This window comes from Ovis aries, chromosome 1 (assembly GCF_016772045.2).
Source record: "Ovis aries strain OAR_USU_Benz2616 breed Rambouillet chromosome 1, ARS-UI_Ramb_v3.0, whole genome shotgun sequence".
Lineage (NCBI taxonomy): Eukaryota > Metazoa > Chordata > Mammalia > Artiodactyla > Bovidae > Ovis > Ovis aries.
Genome location: NC_056054.1, coordinates 117,797,012 through 117,822,071, shown reverse-complemented (window position 1 = coordinate 117,822,071; position 25,060 = coordinate 117,797,012). Strand labels below are relative to the sequence as shown.

Sequence of the window (25,060 nt, the reverse complement as noted above, 5' to 3'; positions counted from 1 at the left end):
TCGTTAGTGGCAGACGATTCAGGCAGCAAGGTTGAAATAATAAAGTGGCTTTTGAGATGGCACTTTAAAAAATAAGAGAGGTTAAAGTCTCTTGCTCTAGAAGTCTTCACATTTCAGGGAATTATTCAGTGTTTGAACATGCTGCCATTCAGTAGGCATTATAGGGAGGAGGTTGGCACATGATATGGTGGGGAGGTATGAACATGATCATTTCAGTGTTTGTTGCATAAATGATTCAGAGTTGTTTTTCTTCTTCCTCTGAATATTGTCTGTGGCAGCAGGTTTTTGGATTGGTCTGCCATGTGTGAGTCAATAGGAAATGGAATTATAATTAGAAGTTCACAAAGGTCTTCATGACCTTAGCACTTAATGCTCTCCCTACTTTATCTCTCTCCTCATCCAGCGCTCCAGCCATTCTGACGTATCTGGCAGTTTTCATTCTCCACTCGCCCAGACTTGCTTTTTGTGAATATTCTTTCTTCTATTTGGATGCTTCCCACCTTCTTCTTTTGCATGTTAAATGCAACCAAGTTTTCAGGCTTCCTGAAATCATTTTCTTATACTTAATGCTTCTGAAGGATAGATGTGAGCGGGACATGACCACATGCAGAAATAACAGAAAACTAATAGAGTAGTCCCACTCCACTACTCTTGCCTGGAAAATCCCATGGACGGAGGAGCCTCGTAGGCTGCAGTCCATGGGGTCCGCAAAGGGTCAGACAAGACTGAGCGACTTCACTTTCACTTTTCACTTGCATGCATTGGAGAAGGAAATGGCAACCCACTCCAGTGTTCTTGCCTGGCGAATCCCAGGGATGGCGGAGCCTGGTGGGCTGCCGTCTGTGGGGTCGCACAGAGTCAGACACGACTGAAGCAACTTAGCAGCAGCAGCAGCAGCAGTCAAGGCTATGGTTTTTTCAGTGGTCATGTATGGATGTGAGAGTTGGACTATAAAGAAAGCTGAGCGCTGAAGAATTGATGCTTTTGAACTGTGGTGTTGGAGAAGACTCGAGAGTTCCTTGGACTGCAAGGAGACCCAACCAGTCCATCCTAAAGGAGATCAGTCCTGGGTGTTCATTGGAAGGACTGATGTTGAAGCTGAAACTCCACTACTTTGGCCACCTGATGCAAAGAGCTGACTCATTTGAAAAGACCCTGATGCTGGGAAAGATTGAGGGCAGGAGGAGAAGGAGACGATAGAGCATGAGATGGTTGGGTGGCATCACTGACTCAATAGACATGGGTTGGGTGGACTCCGGAAGTTGGTGATGGACAGGGAGGCCTGGCGTGCTGCGGTTCATGGGGTTGCAAAGAGTTGGACACAACTGAGCGACTGAACTGAACTGAACTGAAAATATTAATAAAATACAATGATGTATACATTCTGCCCTAAGCAACAAGGAGCAATGCTATTTTAATTACATGTGTTGCAATTCTATCTTAATTACAAAGATGTTACTACTATGTTTTTGATTACTCACAATAGTTTTTTGGTGGTTTTTTGTTGTTGCACTTTTAAATAATTTTATTTATATATTTTTGGCTGTGCTGGGTTTTTGTTGCCATGTGGGCCTTTCTCTAATTGCAGAGAGCAGGGGCTGCTCTTCATTGCATTGTGAAGGCTTCTTACTGCAGTGGCCTCTCTTTTTGCAGAGCGCATGCTTGAGGGCATGCAGGCTTCAGTAGCTGCTGCACATGGGTTCAATGGTTGCAGTTCCTGGGCTCTGGAACACAGGCCCAATAGTTGTAGCACTCGGGCTGAGTTTTGTTCTGCCACCTATGGGATCTTCCCAGACCAGGGATCCAACCTGTGTGTCCTGCATTGGCAGGCGAATTCTTTACCACTAAGCCACCAAGGAAGGCCAGGTTCTTTTTTTTTCTTTTTCTTTTTTTGACCCTCACTCGAGGTTTCTGGGATCTCAGTTCCCTGGCCAGGGATTAAACTCAGGCCACATCAGTGAAACACAGAATCCTAACCACTCGGCCACCAGGAAACTACGGTTGTTGTTGTTGTTGTTCAGTCACTCAGTCGTGTCTGACTCTGCAACCCCATGGACTGCAGCACGTCAGGCTTTCCTGTCCTTTTTCCCAGAGCTTGCCCAAATTCATATCTATCGAGTCGGTGATGCCATCCAACCATCCTCAGTCATCCCTTTCTCCTCCTGCCTTCAACCTTTCCCAACATCCGGGTCTTTTCTAATGACTTGACTCTTCGCATCAGGTGGCCAACGTATGGGAACTTCAGCATCAGTCCCTCCAATGAATATGCAAGACTGATTTCGTTTAGGATTGACTGGCTTGATCTCATTGCAGTCCAAGGGACTCTCAGGAGTCTTCTCCAGCATCACAGTTCAAAAGCATCAATTCTTCAGCTTTCAGCCTTCTTTATGGTCCAACTCTCACATCCATATATGACTACTGGAAAAATCATAGCTTTGACTATACAGACCTTTGTCAGTAATGTAAAGTCTCCACTTTTTAACATGCTGTCTAGACTTCCCTGGTACCTCAGCTGGTAAAGAATGCACCTACAGTGTGGGAGACCCTGGTTCAAGTCCTGGGTCAGAAAGATCCATTGGAAAAGGGATAGGATACCCACTCCAATATGCTCAGGCTTCTTTGTGGCTCAGTTGGTTAAGAATCTGCCTGCAGTGAAGGAGACCTGAGTTCGATCCCTGGGTTGGGAAGATCCCTAAGAGAAAGAAATGGCTACCCACTCCAGTATTCTGGCCTGGAGAATCTATGGACTATACAGTCCATGGGGGTCACAAACAAAGAGTCAAACAGGACTGAGCAACTTTCACTTCACTACTTCACTTAGGTTTGTCATAGCTTTTCTTACAAGGTGCAAGCGTCTTTTAATTTCAGGCTGCAGTCATCAGCCGCAGTAACTTTGGAGCCCAAGAAAATAAAGTCTGTCACTGTTTCCATTGTTTCCCCATCTATTTTGCCATGAGGTGATGGGACTGGATGCCATGGTCTTAGTTTTTTGAATGTGGAGTTTTAAGCCAGCTTTTTCAGTCTCCTCTTTCACCCTCATCAAGAGGCTCTTTTATTCTTCTTTGCTTTCTGTTATGAGGATGGTGTCATCTGTGTATCTAAGGACATTGGTATTTCTCCTGGCAATCTTAATTCCAGCTTGTGCTTCATCTAGCCTGGCATTTTGCATGATGTTCTCTGCATATGTTCGACTTCCCTGGTGGCGCAGACGATAAAGCGTCTGTCTACAATGCGGGAGACCCGGGTTCGATCCCTGGGTCGGGAAGATCCCCTGGAGAAGGAAATGGCAATCCACTCCAGTACTATTGCCTGGAAAATCCCATGGACAGAGGAGCTTGGTAGGCTACAGTCCATGGGGTTGCAAAGAGTCGGACACAACTGAGCGACTTCACTCACTCACTTTCTGCATATAAGTTTAACAAGCAGGGTGACAGTATACAGCCTTGACATACTCCTTTCCCAATTTTGAACCAATCTGTTGCTCCATGTCTAGTTATAACTGTTGCTTCTTGACTGCGTACATGTTTCTCAGGCGGCAAGTAAGGTGTTCTGGTATTCCTATGTCTTTAAGAATTTTCCAGTTTGTTGTGATACACACAGTCAAAGGTTTAGCATAGTCAGTGAAGCAGACGTAGATGTTTTTCTGGAATTCTCTTGCTTTCTCTATGATCCAACAGATGTTGGCAATTTGATCTCTGCTTCCTCTGCCTTTTCTAAATCCAGCTTGAACATATGGAAGTTCTCAGTTCACGTACTGTTGAAGCCTAGCTTGTAGAATTTTGAGCATTACTTTGCTAACATGTGAAATGAGTGCAGTTATGCAGTAGTTTGAACGTTCTTTGGCATTGCCTTTCTTTGGGATTGGAATGAAAACTGACCTTTTCCAGTCCTGTGGCTACTGGTGAGTTTTCCAAATTTGCTGGCATATTGAATGCAGCACTTTAATAGCATCATCTTTGAAGCTTTAAAATAGCTCAACTGGAATTCCATCACCTCCACTAGCTTTGTTCATAGTGATGCTTCCTTCCTAAGAACCACTTGACTTTGCACTCCAGGATGTCTGACTCTATGTCAGTGACCATACCATCGTGGTTATCTGGGTCATGAAGATTTTTTTTTTTATAGCTCTGTGTGTTCTTGCCACCTTTTCTTAATATCTTCTGCTTCTGTTAGGTCCATACCATTTCTTTTCTTTATTGTGCCCATCTTTGCATGAAATGTTCCCTTGGTATCTCTAATTTTCTTGAAGAGATCTCTAGTTTTTCCCATTCTGATATTTTCCTCTATTTCTTCACATTATTCACTTAGGAAGGTTTTCTTATCTCTCCTTGCTATTCTTTGGAACTTAGCATTCATATGGGTATGTCTTTCCTTTTCACGTTTGCCTTTCACTGCTCTTCTTTTCCCAGTTATTTGTAAGGCCTTCTCAGAAAACCATTTTGCCTTTTTGTGTTTGTACTGCTACCTGGACTTCATTACCTAGAAATTACCATCTGAAAACTGTAGCATTTTCTTAAGTGAAATAAATGTTAAGGATGATTGTTGAGAAAGTTCCGCTCAAGCTAGTCTTCAAGCTCCTTTCAGTTATTTCAGAAATTCTGGTGAGGTATATGTATAGCAGTTAATTTCATGAGGTCATTTATCATGGTAATCAGCAAACTTTCTATTTACTCATTACTTTGTATGGGTCTGGGTGATGAATATTTTTGTATTTACTTTTCAGACCATACAATTTTTATCACAGCAACTCAACTCTGTATGAATACAGCGCTAGACAAAATATAAAGGAATAAGTGGGGCTATGTTCCAACAAAACTTTATTTGCAAAAAACAGGCAACAGGGTTTAGGCAGACTTTTGCAAACTCTTCCACTGTGTTATGAAAACAGCCCTAGAAAATAAGTAAATGAATGAGTGTTGCTGTATTCCAGTGGAATAAAAACAGGAGATAGAGCAGCCAGCCATGCTACTCTGGGAACCAAGAGTGTGTAGTATGTGCTATAAAGTTAAAGTAAGAATATCTACAGATACTAGACTGGTAGAGCTTAATGAAGTACTTGCTTACTGAATACCCCAAAAAGGGTGGGAGGAGAGAATGGGCAGCCAAAAAAAGACTTAGTATTTCTTTTCAGCCAAGGAGGATGTATGTTCATACTTTTAATTTCTGTTTGTCCAGTTCTCTGCACTGATATTAATAAGAGAAAAGTATATGGAGCTATAGTACAGGTATTCTGAGATATTAAAAATCTTTGAAAAATCCCTAAAATGACCTACTTTTATAATTTTTATTTTATTAGCTGCCAAAAGTTTCTGTATTCCTTTCCCCACTTCTTAGTATGTATACTAACAGGAAGATTATGAACTTATTTCCAGTCTGAAATAGTTCAGCATTTGAAGTTTTTATGTGGAATATTTGCCTCTTTCTTTTAATTAAAATCCATATTCACTTGCTCTTTCCATATTTTCTTCTGTTGTTCTATTTGTTTTTTTAGGATCTTAGGTTATATAAGATTTGACTCTGTAGATGCCTGTGAAACAAGCATCATAAAATATGAGATTTTCAGAGTATAGAGTACAATTCCCTCAATGAGACCATTCTTAGGCAAAGAAATAGGCCACTTGATTTCAGATACATACTGTAGCATAAAGTAATTTTGAGAAAACATAATGAATTGTTTTTGCGTTGAGGTTGTGAAATTGATTAAGTGATGACGAAACTAACATAGAATGATTCAAATTTCTTTAGTGATTGGTCATACTCTGCCTTACACTACAGGATTTTTTAATTTGTTTTTGTCTACTTGTAATTTTCATGTATGTTATCCTTTCCTCCCCAATTCTTTTAAGGTAGTGATTTCTTAATTTCCTGTATATACCTTAAAGAATCTATATCGAGTACATAGTATGCACCTAAAAGGCATGTGTGAAACAAAACAGTAGATACTGTACCCAAATATAAACTTACAAACTTGGCAAATTGAGGTTATACCACTTTTTACTCCCTGTTGCTATGTATGAAAATTCATAATTGCCCCCAACCTCCAGTAGAAATTGTTGACCTTTGGCGTTTTTAGTGTGTATTAGGTAAGAATTGCTCTCTCGTAGTTTTAATTTGCATTTAGATTGAGCATCTCTGTTTGTCTAAGAGCTACTCATGTATTTTTTTCTGTCTTTGGTAGGTGAGACACTGTATGCTTTCTGCCTGTTTCACTATTGGATTGTTGGTCGTTTTCTCAGTTTTTAGCTCTTAGGGAGTTTAGCCCTCTGTGCTCTAAGTTACTAATAATTTTTGTAAACTGTTGTTTGTGTTTCAGTTTTACTTAGTATGGTTTTTGCCATGCAAAATTTTGTTTGCTGGAGTTTCGTTTTTTTTTTCTTATTAGTCTTTTATTAAAGTTATACAGAAATTCATCTTTGTTTTCTTCTACTATTTGTTAGTTTCTTATATAGTCATGGCTCAATCCATTTGGAGTTAATACTGGCATACCTTATTTATTCTTTCTTTTCTCTTTTGTTCTTTGCCAACTTTTGTGTGATTTTTATGAGAAAAAACATGAAAACATGGATTCATTTGAGATCAAAGTTTGCCTCCCCATTTTTTTCAAACACCAAGAAGCTAGAGGGTCGTAAGATGCAGTGAGGTGAATGATAATTCTTGAATTTGATTTTTATTTGAATGGAGTGAATCTCTGTTAAATTATTAATTAATATTTTCTCTTTGAAATTTGAACATCTGTGTTTGACTAAGGACGCTCCTCCTCTCTTCACACCTTGTGTAGATCGTCAGGTCTTTTGGATTTGGGTGCCATAGGATGGGTTAAACAGTGTTACCTGAGATCCTAGAGTAAAAGAGGATGAAGGAGGGGCCAGAACATACATGTCACACTTGCAGAGTCTCCGGTTTAACTTTGTCAGTGTGACTGCCCCTGGTAGCAGTTTTCCCAAGGAAAGTGCGGTGCTCTCTTATGCCCAGAAACTGCTTTCTGATTTCCTGTACTCAGTAATTCCAGTACTTTTAATCTTTTTCATTTATTGTGGTAAAATAAATATCACAGAAAATACACTGTTTTAACCGTTTTTAATTGTTCATTTCTTTGACATTAAGTACATTGCGTGTTGTTGTACAACCATCACCATTATCCATTTCTAGAATTTTTCATCTTCCCAAACAGAAAATCTGTGCCCCTTAAACACTAAATCTCCATTATCCTCTCCCCTCAGTCCCTGGCAACCACCATTCTAATTTCTGTCTCTGTGATTTTGACTGTTGGTGTTTGTGAATTTGCCCTCATAAATGTAGAATCATACTGAAGTCCTTTTGTAACTGGAATGTTTTCAGGTTCATCCATGTTGTAGCATATGTGAGAATTTCCTTTTTCAGAGTGAACAAACTTTCCATTGTATGTATATACCGTTTTTTTTAATCTATTCATCTGCCAAAGGACTGCTTCTGCCTTTTGGCTGTTGTGAGAAATGCTGCTGTGAACACAGGTATATCAATGTCCGAGTTCTTGTTTTCACTTCTTTTTCCTTTATACTCCACAGGTAGAATTGCCATCATACTGCAATTCTGTGTTTAATTTTTTTGAGGCATCAGCACAGTGTTTTCCATAACTAGGCACCATTTTTACCCAGCACTGTTAATCTGAAGTATCAGTCTACCACCAGTTTGAGACCATAATCTTATGAAAGATCATGGCATTTACGTATGTCAGTTCACTTCCCTAGTAGCTTAGACAGTAAAGCATCTGTTTGCAATGCAGGAGACCCAGGTTCCATCCCTGGGTTGGGAAGATCCCCTGGAGAAGGAAATGGCAGCCCACTCCAGTACTCTTGCCTGGAAAATCCCATGGACCTGGAGCCTGGTAGGCTACCATCCATGGGGTCTCAAAGAGTCGGACACGACTGAGCGACTTCACACACACACACACACACACACACACACACACACACACTCTCTCTCTCTCTCTCTCTCTCTCACACACACATACACACTGCAGTGTTAACCAGAGCGTAGGAGTGTACCAGCTGGTTATAAAAGAGCATCACCTTAAGAACAACTGCAAAAAACAAACAAAAACAACTGCTAACTTATATAGCATTGTCCCATGATTATCATAACATCAGGGCTTCCCATTACAACGTTGGCTCAGATTGTAAAGAAGCTGCCTGCAATGCAGAAGACCTGGGTTCAGTTCCTGGGTCAGGAAGGTCCCCTGGAGACTAAATAGCAAAATACTTCAGTATTCTTGCCTGGAGAATTCCATGGACAGAGAAGCTGGTGGGCTATAGTCCATGGGGGTCACAGAGTCGGACATGACTGAGCTACTAACACTTACTTATTGTAACATGCCCCCTTATTATGATAGAGGTATAATAAATATTAAGCTGAATAAGGATATCTATCTGCTTCAGTAATTTTTCCCTGTTTCCCAGGTTTGATTCCTGGATCGGGACATATTCTGGCCTGGAGTGGGTAGCCTTTCCCTTCTCCACAGGGTCTTCCCAACCTAGGTATCAAACCCAGGTCTCCTGCATTGCAGGTGGATTCTTTAAGCCCAAGGAAATACAGTATTTGGAGGTAAAACACCAAGGTTTGATTCTTACTGCCACTTACTAGCCTAATGTCCTTGGGAGTCATATAACTGCTCTGAGTCTAAATTTTCACAAAGATGAAATCGGGTTTAGGGTTTAGTGTGCAACCTCACCACATTATGATAATCAGATGCCAATGATACGGAAAGTTAGCTGTTATTCTTAAAGTGGTAGGTTTTTTTTCTTTAAAACAAGTTAGCGCCTGCCCCTGCCCTTGGGATGTTTTTAAAATTAGTGTTTGTTTCCCAGCCCAAGATAGGACTGGTTCTTTTCATAGATTAGAACGTGGTGGTGATCTGTCATATTAACTGAAAATAAATCTAATTACCTTTCCTTGTTTTATCTTTCTCCTTTTGTTTACTTCCTGAATGTGTGGTGATTAGTGATTAGCTGCCTTGACCTTCACATCTTTATTTCCTTTGTGTGAATTTGTAGCAGTGGAAATGGTAGGTCTGCCAGCTTTATCAGAGGTGTTAAGTTAGTCCAGTGTAGTGACGGATTTTAAGAATAAAAGGAAATTTTCTTAATTCCTAAAATTAAAATACTTGCTTTTTTTTTTTTTTTTTACTTTTCTTATTATGAGTCAGTAATGGATTGAGTTAAATGATCTCCTCTATAGAAAGTGTTCTAAATCTTAGTGAAGATCCCAGCAAATGTATATGATAGTTAAAGCCATGACATAATTCTCTTTACTTGGAAAGCAAAAAGAATTAGTGTTTATGAAGAAAAGCACAAGAAAGAGTTTCTTATATTTTTTTTTCCTTTGTCACCCACATCTTAATATATAACCATATGCATATATGGCTATGATCTGAAGAAATGTCAGTGAGAATTTGTCATTGTCTCCTTCAACAGGTATATGTGCTTAGGACAGGGATAAAAATAAGTAAGTTTAATTTTTTATCACACTTTTGGCTTCCGTAGGGCAAAGAATTTTGATATGGCTTGCATGTCTGTGAGGACGGGTTCTAATTATGTCATGTCAGTTTATCTTAAAGTCATCAAAATGGTAGAAGGACCAACTAGATGCCTGCCATCTCCTGCATCTCATCATTAGTTTATGCCACTTTATTTAAGGATTAGAGCTTAATTCATTAATTCCAGTATAGCTTATTTATAAGCAAAGTATTTTCATTTGTAGTATTTAACTTTAAATCAGTTAGAGAATGCATTTGGTTTGAAAAGTGAGAGGTAAGTACTAAGTGAGAACAGATTATTCAGGCATCATCTTAATCTGAACCCTTTGAATTGTTTCAGTGAGTTTAAGGCTTCATTTAGAATATTCCTGTCCTTGTTGAAGAATGACTCAAGTCCTTCACTATGCCAGGAATTCTTTGATGCTGACATGTAAGAGCAAGGAGTGATTATCTCTACCCTTGTGAAACTCACAGTCTATGTGGGAAGACAGATCCATAAATAATAGCAGAATGTGATTAATAACTTTTGTGTGAAGTGAAGTGAAGTCACTCAGTCGTGTCTGACTCTTTGCGACCCCATGGACTGTAGTCTGTCAGGCTCCTCTTGTCCATGGGATTTTCCAGGCAATAGTCCTGGAGTGGATTGCCATTTCCTTCTCCAGGGGATCTTCCCAACCCAGGGATCGAACCTGGGTCTCCCGCATTGTAAACAGACACTGTTTACCGTCTGAGCCACCAGGGAACTTTTGTGTATGTGTACATATATAAAATGGTTTGGGAGGAGGAATAATATGCTATGGAAGTGAAATGACTATAGGAATTAGTTCTGTGAAACTAAGATTTTGTACAGGAGGGGCATTTAAATTGTGTCTTGAAGGGTAAGTAGGGGTTTTCCAATTTTATCAGAATTTTCTTGGCATAGTTTGAGTAAAACATGAAGGCTTGAAAGTATGTAGTGAACATAGAGATCACTGAGTCCAGAATTGTTGGTGAATGTCACTGCTTAATGTCTGTATTTCACAGCACAGTGTTAAGTGATTTTTCCCTGTGTTTCTTTCCTTCTTTCTGTGTGTTTCTTTTTCCTTTGTTTATTTATTGATTTATTGGCCCTGTTATGTGACCTATGGGCTCTAAGTTTCCTGACGAGGGATTGAACCCAGGCCCAAGCAGCGAAAGTGCCAAATCCTAACCACTGCACCATCAGGGAACTCCCTACGTGTGTCTTTTGTAGTGTAAGTCTGCTAGTGACAGATTCTCTTACTCTTCATTTATCCCCAAATATCTGTTTATCTTTACTTTTGAAGGATATTTTCATAGGATACAGAATTCTGGATTGACTGCTTTTGTTTGTTTTAATCCTTTCAGCTTCAGTTTTGTTTTCTTTTAATAGTGGCAACCCGTATTTATTACAGTTATATACAGTTGGATCTTATATTCTGAAACCTATAGCTGATCACAGGAAAGAAGGCATTTGGGGATGAGGCGGGCACAGACAGGAGGGCCTGGCTCCTGGTGGGTGGGCCATCCCCCCGGGGCGGCAGTGGAGCTGCAGCAAGCGAGCAGTCGGGAGCAGTGCACTGTCACTTGTGGTGGCGACCAGGCCAGGGCTGTGACAAGCACCCACAGGCAGCATCGCCTGGGCAGGGCCTGGCTGGGGGGCCCCAGGGCCCTCGCCCAGAGGGAAGCGCAGGGCCGTGACTTCTGAAATCAGGATAGTGTGGCCCCCGTGGCCACTGGTGAAACAGCTTCAGTTATTTCTGATGAGAAGACCTTCATGTCTTTGTATCCCTGTAGATAATAACTTTTCTCTGGCTGCTTTCAAATATTTTTCTTTAAGCTTGGTTTTCAGCAATTTGACTGTTAGGTACCTAAGGGTACTGTAATGTAACTTTTTGTTTTTTTGCTGTACTGGGCAGTTTAGCAAGATCTTAGTTCCCCAACAAGGGATTGAACCTGGGCAATCCTAACTACTAGACCAGCAGGGAACCCCGCCCCCACCCCCCCAAGGGTATTTAAAAAAAAATTATCCCTCTATAGATTATAGCTTTTTTTTTTTTTAATTTGGGAGGACTTCCACAATTATTTCTTCACATATTTTTTTCTGCCCCATTCTTTCTGTCTTAATTCCATTTACTTATAGTCTTTTTAGTTTTGTCCAATAGAAAACTGAGTCTCTTCAATTATTTAGTCTTTTTCTGTCTGTTGTTTAGATAGGATAATTTCTTATAATCTGTTTTCAAGTTCACAGACTCCTCTTTCATATCTCTAATCTAAAAAAGGAGTTTCAGGACTCCTCTTTTATCTCTAATCTGAGTTAAACCTAAGCTCATCCAATGATTTTGAAATTTTGATATAGTATTTTTTAGCTCCTGAATTTCCATTTGGTTATTTTTTAGTCTTTTTCCTTCCTTGCTGAAGTTTACCATTTATTCATTTATTGTGAATGAATATATTTTCTTTTATGTCCCTTGTCATGGTTAATTAGCTTCTTTAAAATCTTGCTTACTAATTTCAACATTTGGATCATGTCAAGGTTGAACTCTATCTGTTGCCTGTTTTCTTTTGTCTGGGTCATGTTTTCCCGTCTCCTGGTATGTCTCAATTTTGGATCGTATCATGTGCATTGTAAGTGATAAGCTATAGTCTAGATTCTGTTATTCTTAACACAGAGGGGTGTTTTTGTCTGTTTGTTTGTTTAAGTGGACAGTTGACATTCAAACTCCAAGGTCTGTCTTCTTTGTGGTAGACATCTAGGAAATCTTAAGTTATTTCAGTCTTATTTGGTTGAAGGCAGTCTCTCCTATGAATGGTTTAAGAGTTAACCAGAGAATTGGGCAGAGTTTGTATGCTAAGTTGCTTCAGTGGTGTCTGACTCTTTGCAACCCCATGGACTAGCACACCAGGCTCCTCTGCCCATGGGGCTTTCCAGGCAGGAATACTGGAGTAGGTTTCTTCTCCAGGGGATCTTCCTGACCCACAGATCAAACCTGCATCTTTTGTATCTCCTGCATTGGCAGGCAGGATCTTTATCACTAGCGCCACCTGGGCAGAGTTTAGATGCAGAATTTTACCGGGCCCTATTAACTCTATTTTCCAGGAATTTTTTTCTGTTGCTATGGTTTAGAAGGAAATGGCAACCCTCTCCAGTATCCTTGTCTGGAGAATTTCATGGATGGAGGAGCCTGGTGGGCTACAGTCCACGGGGTCACAAAAAGTTGGACACACGACTGAGTGACTAACGCTTTCACATTCGTGGTTGCCCTAAACTCTGTCCTTTGCTTCAAACTAGCAAGACTACAGTTTCATACTGAGTTTTAGATGCCCCACATAGTGCCAGCTGGGTTCTACTCTCTGTTGTGAGATTTTAAAAGGATAGAACATCTATCTTCTTACACAAAACTAAAATTCAGAACATTCTCCTTGACTGATTGAAATTGTCACTTGATCCCCTAATCTTCCCAAAAGTGGTCCTATTTACAAAAGAGGCCTTTGGACAACCTAAGGAGAGAAAAATATTCATTCAACTTTACGAAGGAAATGATGTTACTCTGGTGCAGATTTGATGTGCTTATCCTTTTAGAATTTTGATTTTCACCTTGCAAGATATGTGTTGAAGTCAGCAATATAATTTATTACAACCTAACTGTGTTCAAGAATGTTAGAGTGCCACAGCCACACAGGACTGTGGCTCCCTTCAAGGTGCTTGGTGGGAAAATTTGAAGGGCCCAACAAGGGGCTCCAGGTTCCCAACACTATTTTATCAATGTTCTTTGTTGACTTTTTACATGAGATTTTGTTTTAAGAAAGGGTTCTGTGACTACAGAGTCTAAAAATCATTGATCTAGTGAGCCCCCTTCTTTTAAACATAAGGAAAATTGAGATTTGGTACAATAAAAAGATATTGCATATTTGTTGGGTTTGTTTTGCATAATTTGCCAGTATTGGAAATCAAGTCTTCTGACTCTTACCCAGTACTCTTTCAGCTACATAAGTGTTGTACTGTCATTAAATATTTAATCTTTTTGTCATCCTCCTGAACAGCCTATTCTGTTACAGTGTGAAAATCCTGGGACTGTTGAATGGGGCCATTCAGGGTTTTTGGATTTACAGGCAGCATTATGCATAAAGTAAAGATTATGTTATAGGAACTTGATGAGAAGTTGTAATCAATTGGGACGGAAGGTTGGTTGCCGGATGCCAGAGAAACTAACAAAGAGCAAAGTGAGGGCGGCTATGGCTTGAGTTATTTTAGCTAAATGACTAAGAAATAAAATTTAGCAGAATGTGTTTATTGCCAGTGACCTGTGTCTTCCCAAAATATCCAGTTAGCAACCAACAACTTCCTTTTCTTGATCACCAGTCCTTATCCTTTGCAGAGAGGAAGGAACGCAAATCCTGTAGTGGTATTTTTCTGAGTTTCCTGCCAAAAGAAGGCATGATTACGGGAAAATGTTTTTCCTTTGTTTTTCCCTTCTGACACACACTCTTCAGTTGTTACCCGATTACACAGGACTGGACAGAAATTCAAAATAATTTGTCCAAAAAATAACTTCCAAAGCATGTCCACATCTTATATTTTGTATTTCTGTTAAGCATTCTTCTGTTTCATCTTCTTAATATATTGAAACTCTTATCTTTTAGCATAATGCATATTTCTAAACTGTATCTTGTAAGAAGGCTTGAAAAATTGGAGGGGAATTGAGAGACTGTAGGAAAGCAGTCAGGTCAAGTTTAATGAATGAAGTTCTTGAAAGATATAAAGGAGAAAATATATATAGATGAACCTGCCATACAGTGTGAAGGTCAGTGAGCATTTATTGAATTACAACCCGATAGTTGGATCTCCTTTTTTTATCTGCATATAAGGATAATATGTGTCACTGAGTTGTTGTGAGGAATATACATGTGACGTGCTTAGAACAATGCCTAGCACTTTGAGACAGCACCTATGGAAATATTTCTCATTTTAAATTATCCTGTTCAGCAATATTGTAAAAAGTTGAAGACAAGGAATGAGAAAGTGATTTACGACTATTTAAATACAATTATTATTTTTCCATATACTCTTAAGTCTTTATGTGCATTTTTATAGACTCTTTTTTAGAGCAGTTTTAGGTTCACCGCAAAACTGAATGGACTATACAGAGATTTCCTATCTGACTTCTTGTCCCCCAGTTGCACGTAGCCTCCTCTACTGCCAACACCTTACAAAAGAATGGTACATTTCTTTACAGTCAGTAAACCTACATTAACACATCATCATTCAAAAGTCCATAATTTATATTAGTGTTCACTCTTGATGTTGTACATTCTATGGGTTTTTATTTATATGCACTTATTCACTTAACAGTGTAATGTATTTTTTCTTTCTATGGTGTGCTCTTATATAGTCTTCATAATTGTAAGTTTTTTAACAGGTCAGGCCTGCTATAAGGTTTTTCACTTCTAAGATAAATATCCTTTAGAGAGTTGTGGTTTAATAGAGGAAAACTGTACCTGAGTTATAACCTCCATCTGCCCCAGCTTTCTCATCTCAAAACCAAGGATATCTAAGGACTGATTTCTAGTCCTTAAAACTATTTGCAAACTTAGAGTTTATAGAAGGGTAGAATGTTATTACTACTGTGGAGAGAACCGTGGCCTGGAGCATTTTACCAGGGTCTTTTGCATCTAAGACCACCAGTTAGTTTCTACATGTGTTTTAGAGGAAAAGACCTGCTAGACAGAGAAGCAGGGAACATTTTATCTAAGAAAAACTAGTCCATAAGATAAATAAACCTTTTTCCTTTTTAAGGTAGGGAGGGGCTTCCCTGGTGGCTCAGTGGTAAAGAATTTGCGTGCCAATGCAGGAGACACGGGTTCGATCTGTGATCCTGGGAAGAGCCCACGTGCTGGGGGGTGACTAAGCCCATGCACCCATAGCCACTGGGCCTGTTCTCTAGTGGCCAGGAGCCGGGACTACTGACGCGCACGTGCCCTGCGGCCTGTGCTCCACATGGGAGAGGCCACTGCGAGCGCAGGGAGAAGCCTGTGCACCACAGCTAGAGGGCAGCCCTGAGAGTGAGTGTTAGCCACTCGGTCGTGTCCAGCTCTTTGTGACCCCGTGGACTGTTGCCCACCAGGCTCCTCCGTCTATGGGATTCTCCAGGCAAGAGTACTGGAGTGGGTGGCCATTTCCTCCTCCAGGGCGTCTTCCTGACCCAGGGATCAAACCCAGGTCTCCTGCATCGCAGGCAGATGCATTACCATCTGAGCCGCCAGGGAAGCCCAGAGAGTAGCCCTAGTCACTGCAGCTAGAGAAAAGCTCATATAGCAACAAAGACCCAGCACAGTCAAAAATAAATAAGTAAGTAAACATTAAAAGTAAAATATTGTGGGTTCAGTTGTCAGAGGCAGGAATTCAAACTCATTTCTAGAATTTCACTAAAAGATAAAATTGCATATAGTAAATGCAGAGCATTGATATTAAAATACAAATACTTGAGTAATGTACCACTGATAAACTTGATTTGGTATTTACAAAGGGAGTCTGAGATGAGATCCACAAGGAGAACAAAGCATAAACCTGCCTGGATATACATGAACTTCAGTCTTGGCTACTAAAGTGCCTTGTTTAAACATTTCTGTTGTTATTGTGGTCATTGCTGTTAGGGCTGTTTTCCATCTAGAACAGTGGCTTGTGTCCAGTGGTCATTTATATGTTTTTAATTCATAATGAGATTGTCAACAGTCTACCCTTTCAGTCAGCGCTTTGGAATATTTCCTACTTTCCTTTTACTTGTCTTCTTTAAATCACAGTAAACCTGTGATTTAAAGGGCATCAGAGGTTTTTACACTGGTCTTTATCTCTAAAATGATAAGGACTCACTTAATTGACCCTTCTACAGAATAACTGAGCAAGGATGCTTTGTACATTTGGTCTAGATTATATTACTGTATTTGTTAGCTAGACAGATGTGTTTATCAGTAGCTAATTCTGTAATGTCTTATTGTTTTAGATTTTATCTTTAATTTCCCATCACGCCTTGCTTTGCTGGATACATTGTAGGTGGTCAGGGGATGCTTACTGATTAAACAGGAGTGGCATTCTGTTATTTGGGCTCTTACTGCTTTGTGCAGTGGACTTTTAAAGGGGGCATGAAGGAGCTACTTTTCTTATGAAAGTAATACAAATATTCTCCAACTTTACTGAGGAAAACTTAGCTGAACTACTAATGGTTCTTTTTCTTCTTGTTTTTAGATTTGTTTTTATTATTTATTTCTCTATGGCCATGCTTTGAGGCTAGTGGGACTTTATCAATAATTTTGGACAGGAAATGGCAACCCACTCCAGTATTCTTGCCTGGAAAATCCCATGGACCGAGGAGCCTGGTGGGCTACAGTCCGTAGGGTCGCAAAGAGTCGGACACAACTGAGCAACTTCACTTTCACTTTTCTACTCTTCCAGGTTTTAATTGATTTCTCAAATATTAAATGAAGGAATTAACAAGCATAATTAGATATCTTTAAGGTTTTTCCTTCTTACAAATGCTGTACAAAATCTTAACTGACCTTTACTTATCCCTCCAAATTCATGTACCTCTTTCCTCTACCTTTAAAGCAAACCAATTCCTCCCCACATCACACCATCCACTCCTGATTGCTCTTTAGACTGCCTGCACCTCTCTGCTCCCACTAGTTGAGTCCTGTCCTTCAAGAGCCAAATGTGTTTATTCCCAGTTTGTATTAGTTTTACTCATTGTTGTATTTATGTGATTTAATTTAATGTTATATTAACTGATGACATCTGAGTATAAAAATACTTTTTTATGAGTTCTAGTTTCATAAAATTGAGTTCCTAAAAAAAAAAGTGGGACAACTGAAAAAGATGAGGGGCTGTGCTAAAAATACAGGTGGATTCTGGGCTCAGATCTCTTTGCAGGATTCTTAATTCTTTCACTTATTTGAAAAAGTTGATACTGACTATTTCAGTTTTAGCTTCAGGTGTTGCAATAATGACTGAATTCAGCTATAAGACTCAGAAAGGGCAGAAAAATAACAGTAGTAATCATTCTATTTTAGGTGATATCAGTACTTTTTATTTGTAAGCCTTCTCTTTATGAGATGTATTTTAAATACTTTTCCCTATATCTCATATTAAAACCCAGTTTTTATTCTGTTTCCTTCACAGAACATCCAGAAGATTCTTGGCCTTGCCCCTTCACGAGCTGCCACCAAGCAGGCAGGTGGATTTCTTGGCCCTCCACCTCCTTCTGGGAAGTTTTCTTGAAATCAAGAAGAACCCTGTATTTCTGTCATTCTTTTCAGATATTCAAATCAGACCCAGCAACTATTTTACAGCAAGAGCCATAGGCAGCCTTAGCACTTGGGCTAATTTCTAGATTTGAGTTATTTTTAGGCTTTTGGGGGGGGTATAATTTGAATAAGAATGGTATCTAACAAACGTGATAGTGCTTTTGGTTACAGATTAATTTTATTTTAAAACAAGTGTGTTGATTAAATAAGCCCAGGTGATGTTTATGTAATGAGAAACAAATTCGTATTTTGCTTACATTAATATTTCTGTGGGGTCAGCTTTCAAGTATGTGCCGTGTGCCATGTATCATGGAAGTTGGCTCTCCATGGGCATTTTGAGATCTGGAAGAAAAATTTAGTTTATATGACTCTTAATTGAAACTATATATTGTGTTTTGTTTTGTTTTTTAAGCCGAATACATGACCTGAGATCTAATAAAAGAGGCTAGAATTTTACTTATTTCATCTACAAGGAGACATCTGTTTTGATTTGCCATATTTCTAGATACATATTTTTAGTAATCTGAACATAACGGTAAACATTGGCCAGAAAGGGGCAATGCTGTTTTTGTTTTTGTTCTTTTTCTCCCCTTCCCCTCACCATGAGGCAGTGTTTGAGAGTAATATTTTATCACTCTTGCTTCATATGATCAAATATAAAGTTGCCCTGTTATAGGAATTGGAAAGCATGAAAGGAGAGGAAAGTGGTAACTCATGGGAGTATAACAATGGAACTCCTCAGCAGTTTCCTTCATACCCCAGTACAATCTGTTAGGTTCTTGAGAAGATTCAGGTTGATCCCACTCTTAGTTCTCCCCCTGGAGGCAAGTTTATAGTTGCCTGTGTCTAATTTGCAGCGCTCCCTTGTAGTCACAATGGCCTTCAGTTCCTGCTGTGCTTCTTTATAAAGGATGAGAGAATGCTTATACCATGGTCTTCCTCCCTAATCTGTGGAACTGGAAATCCTGTGTGGAGTGGTAGCTCTGCTGCTAAGTCACTTCAGTCGTGTCCGACTCTGTGTGACCCCACAGACAGCAGCCTACCAGGCTCCCCCGTCCCTGGGATTCTCCAGGCAAGAACACTGGAGTGGGGTGCCATTGCCTTCTCCAGTGGTAGCTCTAGTTACTTAAATATTTACATTTATCAGTAGTGTCCTTAGATGCATGTTTTCTACCAGTGAGAAAGTCACAGCTGGTAAACCAACATCAGACTTTTCAATTGCATAAAATCCAGAAGACCGTGGGATAATATCTTCAAAGCTAGACAAAATAATTATCAACCTAGAATTTTATGTACACCTAAACCATAAGTTTGAGGGCAAAACTGTGGACATTATTTTGACAGCTATGGTATCCAAGATAGCTGAACTATTAAAGGATGTATTTTCAGAGACAAGAAAGAATACCAGGGGAAAGGTGTGGGATATAAGCAACAATGGTCAACACAGAAATTGATAAAATCTATGGATAAAGTTAAATGTTTCATGGATTATCTAGTTTAGGGATTATCTCAAGATAACACCACAAGGTTATACTGTTCTCACACTCATTTAACAGATGAAGAAACTGAGGCAAGAGGGGTTAAATAACTTGATTAGCATCACAGAGCTAGTGAGTGGCGGAGTTAGGATTTGAACCCAAGCAGTTAAAAGCCATCTAGCCCTAAAAGCTCTCAAATGCTGTGTTGCATTATAACTTCCCCATATAGTATGTGGTGAGTCTCTTCCCATCACTTTACCTTATCTCCTCAGAAGATAATGAGCTCCAAAGTTGGCACCTTGTCTTTTTTTATTCTTGTTTCCCCTAAGCCATCACATCACATGGTGGGAGAGAGCACCGCAGGAACTCATTAGATGCAGATGAAATGCAGCAGAAATCTTTGTTTCAAGGCTGCCGTTATCAGAAAAGGGGGCTTCCCTGGTGGCTCAGACAGTCAAAGAATGCGCCTACCAATACAGGAGACACAGGAGATGGCAGCTTTGATCTCTGGGTTTGGAAGATCCCCTGGTGAAGGAGATGGCAACCCCCTCTAGTATTCTTGCCTGGAGAATTCCCCTGGTGGGTTATGGTCCATGGGGTTGCAAAGGAGTTGGATACAACTGAGCGACTAACACTTATCAAAAAAGCTACCTGATAATGGATGGTGATGACTTCTAATGGTCTTTTCTGTTCCAGGCAAACTAAAAATTTAAAAGGTGACAATGAAGGAAATGATGATCATATTAACAATGATGACAAAGATGGAATATCTAAAATAAAACATAAAATGATAAGAAACCACACTCAAAATTCTGCCATCAACTGGTAAAATGAAAATATATAGTTCATCTTACTACTCACCCTCTTAGGTTTTGAAGCTGATGCTTTCTAGTCTGATTTCTAATGGATGTTGAGGTTTTTATAAAGTAAATTTCAGTGGAAGAGGATAAATAAGAGGGAGAAGTAAAAAGGGAGAAGGAAGGAAGAAAGATAACATCTACTCACCCTCCTAAAAGGAAGCAATAGCGAGGATGTATACACAGGAAATAAAGCTGTTACATCACAGGAATGTAAATTCAAGGAGATTTTAAGGGCTACTGCAACCTCGCCACTAGGTGTTTTTTTTTTTTTTTTTAATTACTTGCCCCCTAAAATTTTTAAGGCTAGTCATTTGGATGACTCTAAATCCAGACCATCACCAAGTTAATGGAGATGACGTTCGTGGCCAATCTTACGTCTACCCTTGCTTGCTTCTGTTTTTCTTAAATTATTCTGAAACAAATCCTAGGCATTGTATTTTTTACTCAGATATTTCAAGGCTTTAAAATAAATATATCTACATTTATATCTCTATATCTCAGTACCATTTTCACACTTTAAAAATTTAGCAATTCCTTGATAGGATAAATGTTAAATTTTTTTACAGTTTTTTTTTTTTAATCTGGAGCAAATATTAGATTGCCATATTGTAGTTGGTTGGTAAGTGTTGTAAATCTCTTCTATTGTAGTGGTTCTGACAAGAATACGTTAGAATCACCTGGAAGTCTTGTTAAAGCACAGTCCCCTGAGCCCCACTGCAGAGTTTCTGAACAGAGTTTGAGAATTTGCACTTCTAACAAATTCCAAGGTAACACTGATGTTGGCTGGTTTAAAGTCCACTCACATTTTACTTCCACACCATCTCTCTTTCATTTCCTGCTTTGCAATTTTAAAAGAAATATGCTTAGAGAATTTTAATAGTGTTGGGAAATACTTATGCAATAATATATGGGAAAGAATCATTAAAATAATAGGATATATTTTCAGTTCAGTTCAGTCGCTCGGTCATGTCCGACTCTTTGCAACCCCATGAACTGCAGCACGTCAGGCCTCCCTGTCCATCACCAACTCCCGGAGTCCACCCAAACCCATGTCCATTGAGTCGGTGATGCCATCCAACCATCTCATGCTCTGTTGCCCACTTCTCCTCCTGCCCTCAATCTTTCCCAGCATCAGGGTCTTTTCAAATGAGTCAGCTCTTCACATCAGGTGGCCAAAGTATTGGAGTTTCAGCTTCAACATCAGTCCTTGCAGTGAACACCCAGGACTGATCTTTAGGATGGACTTCCTTGCAGTCCAAGGGACTCTCAAGAGTTTTCTCCAACACCACAGTTCAAAAGCATCAATTCTTTGGCACCCAGCTTTCTTTATAGTCCAACTCTCACGTCCACACATGACCACTGGAAAAACTATACCCTTGACTAGATGGACCTTTGTTGACAAAGTAATGTCTCTGCTTTTTAATATGCTATCTAGGTTGGTCATAACTTTTCTTCTAAGGAGTAAGTGTCTTTTAATTTCATGGCTGCAGTCACCATCTTGCAGTGATTTTGGAGCCCAGAAAAATAAAGTCAGCCACTGTTTCCATTGTTTCCCCATCTATTAGCCTTGAAGTGATGGGACCAGATGCTGTGATCTTCGTTTTCTGAATGTTGAGCTTTAAGCCAACTTTTTCACTCTCCTCTTTCACTTTCATCAAGAGGCTCTTTAGCTCTTCTTCACTTTCTGCCATAAGGGTGGTGTCATCTGTATATCTGAAGTTATTGATATTTCTCCCGGCAATCTTCATTGCAGCTTGTGCTTCTTCCAGCCCAGCATTTCTCATGATGTACTTAATAAGCAAGGGAACAATATACAGCCTTGATGTACTCCTTTTCCTATTTGGAACCAGTCTGTTGTTCCATGTGCAGTTCTAACTGTTGCTTCCTGACCTGCATATAGGTTTCTCAAGAGGCAGGTCAGGTGGTCTGGTATTCCCATCTCCTTCAGAATTTTCCACAGTTTATTGTGATCCACATAATCTATTTCTGCTTTATTGACTAGGCCAAAGCCTTTGACTGTGTAGATCACAATATTTTCACTACATTTAATTAAAATGATAAATATAAATTGAAACCCACCTATGTGTTTTTGAATACTTCTCCTAAGAGTTACCTGTGGTATCTCTTAGAAATTAAGTTAGTTACCTGTGGAACATACCCTAGTTTTCAGATTCAGACACTTGCTCATTCATTCTTTGCTATTTCCTGGAGCATATCTCAGTCCTGCCTTGCAATTTATTTGTTGAAGAAACTGCATTGTTTCCCCTGTAAACTTCCTCTCAGTTAGAATTTTGTTGCTTGCATGCCTGTTTTACGCACTGTTGATAGTCTCTTTTTGTGATGTTAACAGCTTTGCTAATCACTAATTACTAATAATTAGGGGTTGAAAAATTATAATATTCTGGTATCCCTTCATTTATTAGGTAAAATACCTCTATAGATAGAAATGTCCCTTTATCTACTCTTTGTGTGGGGTTAAATTTTTTAGGAAAAAGAATAAGTGCGTGATTATCTAGTTTTCAAAATAAAGAGCTGTTTACTAGGATCTTCCAGGGGTGAACAAGGGGTGTGTGTGTGTGTGTGTGTGTGTGTGTGTGTGTGTGCAGTTCACAGGTTTAGACATACTTGCTTCACTTCAATTCACTGAAGTTATTTTTCTTATGGATGTTCAAATTGTCCTATTTTTGGCTAGTGAGAGGCTTTTTAAATTGGCTTCTGGGGCTGTTTGACATGACCCTAGTTTTCATTGGTGGCATCCTCGCTAAGGGATAGGCTGTTTCAGTATCACCTCACATTCCCTGCCTGACTGGAAGACAATGCTTTCTTCAGGGAGGCCTGTTTCTTTTTAAGGGGGAATGGTATTTAGAGAATGCAATCAGAGTGTTAAAGCTCCTCCTAGAGACTGGGTTACTAGGTTTCTAGGCCTTTTTGTGGACTAAGATAGGTAATATGTTTGGTGTTTTAAGATAAAATACATCATGAGTTTATGCCAATATTCTATGTCTCACCTAAATTCAGGGCCACAGAGTTTTCCCTTAATTTCTTTGACCTATGTCTTTTAATTCTCATGCTAAGAATACCAGTTTTCATTACTAAAAATGATGGAATACCATATAATTAGTCATTAGCATAATTCCACAATATCCACCCAAAAGTCTCAGAGTATCAATACCAATGTTACTATCAATCAAAAATATAATTACTGAAAAATAATTGAAGTTCTTTTGTGGTAAGGGGATTCTTTAAAATACATCCCACTGTTGCAGGTTGCTGAGATTTCAAGTTATAGAAATAGTTTCTTTTTTCAGTTTCTCATTCATTTCTTCCCTGGTGGCTCAAACGATAAAGAATTTGCCTGCAGCGTGGGAGACCTTGGTTCAATCCCTGGGTCTGGAAGATCCCCTGGAGAAGGGTGTGGCTACCAACTCCAGTATTCTTGCCTGGAGAATTGCATGGACCGAGCCTGGTGAGCTATAGTCCATGCAGGGGGGAAGAGAGCTAGATGTGACTGAGTGACTAATGGTTTCACTTTTTCACGTCCTCAGCACTGTCCCCTCAATTTCTCTGAAATAGCCTCCCAGCTAGTCTCCATTATTCAGGTCTCTCCTGGCTCTGCTCCAGCATTCACCCTGTAAAGGTGAATATAAACCTTTCTAAAATATAAACCTAGTTATTTTGCTCCTCCAAGGAGAATTGTCCACTGGCTCCCAGTAGCCTCTAAGTAAACTCAAGCTATTTAGCATAGGAAATCATCCTATCCTGGATCTCCAGCCTCTCTCACCCCTGGGTTAACCCCTCTCCTATTCCTTTCTTGCCTATATCCTAGGCTCTAGTCAAGCAGATTTAGTTTTTAAATTCTACATTTTTCACATTCTTTTAAAACTTTACTACCTTTGTTTTCTCTGCCTGCATTGTTCTTCCTTTTATTGGCTTGATTTTCTCATGTTTTCTTCTCAACTCAGCTTAAGCATCTCCTCCTAAAGGTTTTCTCTGGTCTCTATGTGGTCATATTAGGTTTCTTTTCCCTGTATCTGTTTGAACATTTCATATACAAGTCACTGATAAAAAATGGGCAAATCTCATGAAGGTTAATTACTTTACAGAATTTTGTTGTTTTCTGTCGAACATCGACTGGAATCCATCATAGGTACACCCATTAACCTTCAGTTAAAGAAAAAAAATTTTTAAGGAAAAAAAAAAGGGCAAATCTCTTAACTTTCAATGGCCTCATCTGAAAAATGAGATGAGTACTCTGACTAAAACTCTCATGTCCACCATTACTTCTCTGAATCTTCAGCTAGATTCTCTTAGTTCCCTCTGAAAAGCCTGCTGGCTGGTGCCCACAGCACACTGGATGCTGTCAGCTGCGCTTATGCACTTTAGCTCTTGTCAGGGAATTGTAAAACATTACTCGTTTTACTTGTTAATTTTATATATGTTGACTGAGTATTATGTAAATTAATGAAATATGAAGCAAAAAGGAGAATTGTGTCCATGAAAACTAATTTGAATGGTTTGAAATGAATCAATAAAAGCAAATTGCTAAAAATAATTGCTTTGACTTACATATGGGTAAAATTGCAGGAACTAAAAAAGAAGTAATAAAAGTTTAGAAAGATTCAGTACTCATATTAATTCTTAGTGTTTTATTTAGTCCATACCTCACTTTAAACACACCAAAACTGGAAATGAGGTGGTGCATTTTTAATTTATTTTATTTATCTGGCTGCACTGGGTCTTAGTTGTGGCATATGCTATCTAGTTCCCCGACCAGAGATGGAACCTGGGCCCCCTGCACTGGGAGCATGGAGTCTTCGCCACTGGGCCACCAGGGAAGTCCCCAGAGGCAATACATGTTGGTCTTATAAACATTGTAAGAACGCCTAACCCCAAAACATGGAATTGTCATTATCACA

At 39.4% G+C, this 25,060-nt stretch overlaps 1 protein-coding gene across 1 annotated transcript in view; it reads left to right on the top strand.

Moving 5' to 3' along the window:
• TMCO1 (transmembrane and coiled-coil domains 1) overlaps window positions 1-24,693 on the top strand; it is a 65,062-nt gene extending 40,369 nt beyond the window's left edge. Inside the window, exon 7 of the mRNA XM_004002723.6 lies at window positions 17,682-24,693. Within this exon, the coding sequence (XP_004002772.1) occupies window positions 17,682-17,780 (99 nt within the window). The 3' untranslated portion in view covers window positions 17,781-24,693. The remainder of the gene's footprint in view (window positions 1-17,681) is intronic.
• The last annotated feature ends 367 nt before the right edge of the window (window positions 24,694-25,060 follow it).